Source organism: Austrofundulus limnaeus, unplaced genomic scaffold, assembly GCF_001266775.1.
Source record: "Austrofundulus limnaeus strain Quisiro unplaced genomic scaffold, Austrofundulus_limnaeus-1.0 Scaffold1132, whole genome shotgun sequence".
NCBI classification, from domain to species: Eukaryota; Metazoa; Chordata; class Actinopteri; order Cyprinodontiformes; family Rivulidae; genus Austrofundulus; species Austrofundulus limnaeus.
The window spans coordinates 71,992-78,392 of NW_013953534.1; the positions used below are offsets into that span (position 1 = coordinate 71,992).

The 6,401-nt window shown below is 38.6% G+C and overlaps 1 protein-coding gene across 1 annotated transcript in view; it reads right to left on the reverse strand.

The window, feature by feature from the left end:
• Positions 1 to 6,401, reverse strand: part of usp25 (ubiquitin specific peptidase 25) — a gene marked incomplete in the record, with an annotated part of 93,279 nt that overhangs the window by 65,145 nt on the left and 21,733 nt on the right. Inside the window, 1 exon segment of the mRNA XM_014030869.1 lies at positions 3,516 to 3,602. Coding sequence (XP_013886323.1) covers positions 3,516 to 3,602 — 87 coding nt within the window.

The following is a 6,401-nucleotide window of genomic DNA, read 5'->3' on the forward strand; positions in this document are numbered from 1 at the left end:
CCGACATCTGGTGAAAATTTCATGTCATTAGCACCTCTAGTAATATATTTACTGAGAAAAATGGTGACGTGTTCAATACTTATTTTACCCGCTGTATTTGCCTATTTCTCCATATACAACTTTTGGACTTAATCCTCGTTTCGATGTGACGGGTCACAATTAAGCAAATGAGAGTGGGTAGCAGTTGCGCTGTGACTGGTAGAGCAAAGTTCCACTAAATGCTTATGGGCCGACCCAGTATGACCTCAATAAAAAGTAGCTTCTAGTGCTGCTCTGTTGTATTATTTCAGTTTCTGTTTGTGCAAGATCGTGGTGAGCTGCAGCTCTGGCAGATGTTGTCAGATTCAGATTACTTTATTTGTCTTTGCACCGTTAAGCACAACAAAATACAGTTTGGAACAACCCATCCAAGAGAGAGAGACAAATGCAAACAAATACGGGAGAACAGGTGCCCGGCTCCTGCAGCCATAAATGGCGTTACCCTTACCCTTAAAAGAAAAAAGAAATTCCACATAAGGATAGATTAGGGGAGAAAACAATAACATCCTATTATGACCACTAAATGTGACACACTATGGTATTTATAGAAAACACCTCTGCAAAGCAAAGATCGGAGTAGAGAGTGGAGGATAAGTAGGGACGATAAGCGAAGGGTGGTGGGGGGGATAACACAGGGAGGTACGAGTGAAAACCGTAAATGGCTTCCTTCACTCCTCTCTCAAACCAACGTCCCTCTCTATCAATACATATATTTTTAATAATCTGAAGTTTAACAGCTCATAATTCTAGAGCCACCAAGGGAATGTGTAAACACGCAAAACACTGGACCAAACAGGAGTGCAAGTCGTATTTTCCATTTTGTAGTTTTTCTGTGTCATTACATTTATCAGGCTAGTCTATTTAGTTACAGACAAACTCGTGGTGTTCAGAGTGTAACACAACAAGAGTAGAACAAATTTCAAGTATGAGCTCAGATTAAGTTCATCTTAACAACTAATTGTAAGTCACTATTTCATCTTTCAATAAATGTATACCAATTTTATCTTTTTATTGATCCTAAGCATTTAGAAAAATGCAGTTTTGAGTATATTTGTTCCCTAAATTTTCTGGGGGGTATGYATCTGGACACTCCTAGGATCACTTTGTGCCACTGGCACGAGTCACTAAGTTTGGGTGTCCCTCGCTGCCATCAGCAAATAGCAGGTGTGTAGATTTTTGTCATAGCCATGTCTTATGATTTATTTGACAAATTCTTTCCTTGTCAATTCTTAGGGTGCGTTTAATTTAGTTATAACGCAAATACGACACAAATTATGCCACTTTGGAGTCAACAATTTATCCCAATGTCGAAAAGGTTAAGAAGCCCTGCCCTACACTATTCTATACTTCATCATGACCGATGTCATCATATTCAAATGGCTGTTTTTATGCGTGTATAATACAAAAAAATCATTCAAAAATTATCCATAGTCTTATTATACATGGGGGTAAATTTTGACTGATTTTTTTTGCATGCACGACAACAAAAAGTTTCAATATTTACTTGTATGTGTGAAATATTGTGCCGCAATCATCATAATTTCTCACTCTGATCTCCCACTGAAGCGCATTACTAAAAAACAGAAGTCATTCTGTTTTTCACACCAGAGTTGAGGAAGAATAAACTTGTTTTTGTTTTCACAGCTAAAATTATGACATGGACTTTAGTTGCATGTTTGCATGCTCAAATGTTCATTTAGCTAATTTAAAAAGGCCTTCTGCTGTGGGAGCAGATCATTTTCAGTCACATACAGAAGCTTGCACTGCTCCTTCCGCAAGCTTTGCTTCACAGCCACAAATATGCGCTAGCGCTGTGCATTGGCGAGAATTTGGCGATACGATACATATCATGACAGAGGGGTCACGATACGATATATCCCGATGTATTGCAATACTGTAAGCAAGGCGATATATTGYGATTTTTTTGTTCCAAAAATTCTATTAAATAAAAACCTCTTACTGGGAAAAAAAACAAAAAACAAATGAAAAACCAAAATTCATTGTCTCAGAAAATTCTATTACATAGACATGCGCTAGCCTTCTGTAACGTGAAGGCTGACTAAAGTTGGAAAGAAGAGCGCACAAAACACTTAATCTGGCTTAAAATACAGACATTCTGACAAATAAGTAACTGTTGGTAACCTTACCTCAGCTTAGAAGGCAGAGGGTGTCGGTCTTTTCCGCTCAGATTCAGCTATCGGAGCATGAAGCTAATGCTACCCTTACTCTCTGGCGCTCAAGAGGTAGAGGAGCCAAATGGCTGGCTCACTGCTGCCAACTAGTGGTCAGAGGCTGAACTACAACATAGTAATGAACAGCTGGCAGGAAAGTTGATGTTTTAAACCTTAATAAAAAATCGATACAGGGCATTAGAATATCGATACAGTATCGGGAAATGAAATATTGCGATATTTCAGTGTATCGATATTTTCTTACACCCATAATATGCACACAAGGGGACTTCCAGTTACAAAAATGTTCAAGATGGCAGCTTGATGCTTAATTATCTTGGCTGAACTACCAAATAAAAGGTTATACCCACTTTTATTATCTTGTGAGTTTCATACAGTGATTTGTTTATTGCATGAACATGCCGGGGATGAAGGAGGCCCTAGTAAGGGACTGAGGAGAAAAGAGAAAGATATTGACATTGAAGTTACGGGTCAAAAGGAGGAAGCCTGTCAGAACAAGCCAGGAGAGTCCGTTTTGCCAGCCTCAGTTCACAAAATTATAAATGAAACAAGGATTAAAGCAATGTCTGTGTTTGAGAAAACATGCACACAAGTGTACAATATGCACCTAAAATAATGTCCCTCGCCAGAATATACACGGCAAAAGCTGAAAAATCCTGAGGTCTATATAAAATTAGGGGTAGCATTTTATATGAGGATTTGACTATTATGCTTTTTAAGCGCAAAAAATGGGAGTGGAGTCTCACATTATCCACACATTAACACGGTAAGTCATTAGACTTGTTACTTTCATGGACTTTGGGTCAAACTCATTATGTGCCTATGACAGAACAAAATCCTTAGATTTTTAAGTATGATAGTGTTCTTTTAAAACTTCCCCCATAATCTTGATAATTACTTTAATTACTTTCATTTTCATGGAAAGTTTCTAATTTAAAATATTTAACATTTTTTCCTACCTTAATGTCCATGGAAAATGTCTGATATGTTTCCAGAAATTTTCCTCCACTTTGCAACCTTATTTGTGTTCAGTTTTTTTTTCACATCAAAATACCTAGCTTTTAAAAGGTGTGTTAACTTTTTATACAAGATAATCCTTTATTAGTCCCACAGGTGGGAAATTTAGGATATTCATTGTATGGTAACTCCAGACACAACACATAGGTAGGCATCTTCAAAGTCAATGCTTACTATATTATTTGTTGAAAAGTGTAGAAAAACTGATGTGATAAAAGAGAAAAAGCATTCATGGTAAATGAGCTTCACAATCCCTTGTCCCCTCACCTTCTGGTTACGAGGCAGGTCAAGGACTCTGGCAGGCGGTGAGTAGTTCAGGACCAGTCTTTGGAATTCCAGTAAGTGGAACAGGGACTTTGCAGTGGAAGGAGACAGAAAGATTGAAACACGTTAGTAAAATTAAGTTAGGACATTTGTTGACATTTGTCGACAGAAGTCGTATTCTCTTCCAGCTCTTGGAGGAATTGGTCGTAACAAGAGAACAAATCTTAAAGACAAACACCAACGGACAGGACTTGTTAATTATGYTTCATCCTCACAACGTGAGCCATGTGTTTATTTAACCAAATAAAAAGAAAATTGCAAGTAATTTATTAGGAACAGATTACACGCTTTCTTTTATGACAGACTGGTTTAAAATGAACAGTCAACAGTTAATTAATAAAACAAGATAACGGCTTATCTCTAAACAAGCAGTCGAACCAGCTTCAATTACATTTTTAACCCAGAGTAAGCTGGTGGGTGTGTGTGTGTGTGTGTGTTTATTTGGGTGAACGTGATAAGGTGGACGCACGATGCGTGTCTGATATGTGTCTGTATTCGTTCAAGAAAGAACACAAAGAAAAAAAAAAGAGAGTGAACGTGTGGGAGAGCATTTCAGCAGAGTTTACACTAAATCGTATTCTTAATTCAGAGCGCGCAGGTGAGGCCAGCAGCGTGGACCTTGGACAGCTGATGCCAGGTAGAGTGTTGGAGCAGATGGTGAGGAGAACGAAGCCTCCAACCTGATGGCCAGTTGGGAACAGAGGCCCTGTAATGTGTGTCACCTCTGCTCACACAGGACAGGGTACAACACGGCCGGACCAAGACAGGGCAGCCACGGGCAGGAGCGAACTTTCAAGCAGCACTCTGATGAAGGATTGTACTCCCAAGGCAGATCAGTAGTTGGTGGAAGCGCTCAGAATAATCCAAAATGGAAACTCTTAAAGTCCAATTAAAAATATTTTAAAATGTTTCTTCTTGTGAAAATTGGCTAAGAATTGATAGAGAGGCTGAAAACTCGCAAGATGTTTTCAGYGTTAGATTAGCAAGCGAACTGACTAACTTCTCCCACTAGGGAAAAATATTCCCAGAGAGGAGAGAATTGGAAAAAGATAAAGACAAAATATGAGCGTGTTTTGTCAGGTGTGAGTCTGGCTGTTGAGAAAAGAAGCAACTTAATCTGGGAGTAAACTTTGGAGGAATATGTTTCATATCAGCACAACTATAACTCGTTTCAATGTAAAATAAAATGACACGACTGCTAATCTAAACAAAGCCTAAGACATGATTACTGGTTAAAAATCAAAAACTAAACTAAATGATGCTTACTATGCAAGCTATAAGCATTATTATTTGTGAGAGAATTAAACAAAACACGATTACACAAAGCAGGGTTCCCACACCTTTGTCAACATCAAATTAAAGGACCTTTCAAGGACTTTCAAGTACCAATTTCCTCAAATTCAAGAACCATGCGCAACGGCAATTGCTTGCTGCTACTGCAGAACGTTACCAATAAACAAGTTAATATCATGTAAATTCAATGAAAAACTGAACAACATAGAAGTTGTTGAGTCAGAATCAATGAAAGAAAGTGGATTAAATGTTTACCATACATTCATATCCACAATACATGAACATGTAATTATGTCCTGGGAGGTTTCGGCAGCTCCTCCTGTGAGGACACATGGAGCTCTCGTGCTTTCACCTGGGCTCAGAAAGAAAGAGCCGCCGTACTCTGCTCTGATTGGGTGAAACTATGACTTTGGCTCAAGTTATTTGTTGAAAGCCATGTCAGTTTACCTTAATACTGAGTTATTCATCACAACAAATGTAAGGTTTTTATTTTATTTTATTATTATGTTTTTTTATTTACAGATGATGAAAATCAGTCGTGTGAATAAAGAACTTCAATCCCCAAAAAACATTCAAGGGCTTTCAAGGATAAGCGTAAATTTTGGCTGTTTTCACACACTTTCCAGGGCCTTGAAATCATTTTTCAAATTCACAAACTGTCAAGGATTTCAAGGACCCATGGGAACCCTGACAAAGGTATCTTGAGCTGAACAAAAATAATAGAAAAGAAAAAAACTCTTAAGCATATGAAGTAGAAATTTAAGCACATGAAATAGACAACAACAGAATCATTACGTTAAAGGAAAGTTTTTTTTATAAAGTCACGATTAGCAGGTGCATGAGGGAAGTCCTTGGGCACGTTTGCAAGCTGGCACAAATAGTGAGGGGCAGACAGCATAATATTTGCAACTGGAGTTGTTATGGATACTTTTCAGGGAGAGACAGAGAGAATGTTTAATTTATACTTTTCAGAGCAATTTGGACTTGGGAAGAAAGTTTCTTTAGGAGAACCAGGGGAGGTTGAAGGGGGTCAACCACAGGGTTAGCTTTACCGTGAGGTCATGGGGTTCCCTACATCGCCCCCTTTGCGAGYCATTGTCAGTTCAAGGTGATGAGTTGCACAACAAGGGAACATTCTAGTGCTAGTCTCATGCTAGTCTCAACCGCATAGACATTAAGTTCTGGGGTCTTATTGGGCCTAAGTTTATGAAAACCCATGCTGGCCCACTATCTGAGCTGGTGAATGGGGCTGACACGTGGGTCAATGTTCACGCCCAGTTGGCTACCGACAGCAAGATGAAGGATTTGCAGGAAAAATGATTTAAAGTTTACATCTTCCTCCATAAAGGGTTCATTCTTGGAACCAAAGAAAGCTTGGAACAGTAGGGCTGTGTATTGGCAAGAATTTGGCGATACGATACATATCATGACAGAGGGGTCACGATACGATATATCCCAATATATTGTGATACTGTAAGCAAGGCGATATATTGCGATTTTTTTGTCCAAAAATTCTATTAAATAAAAACCTCTTAC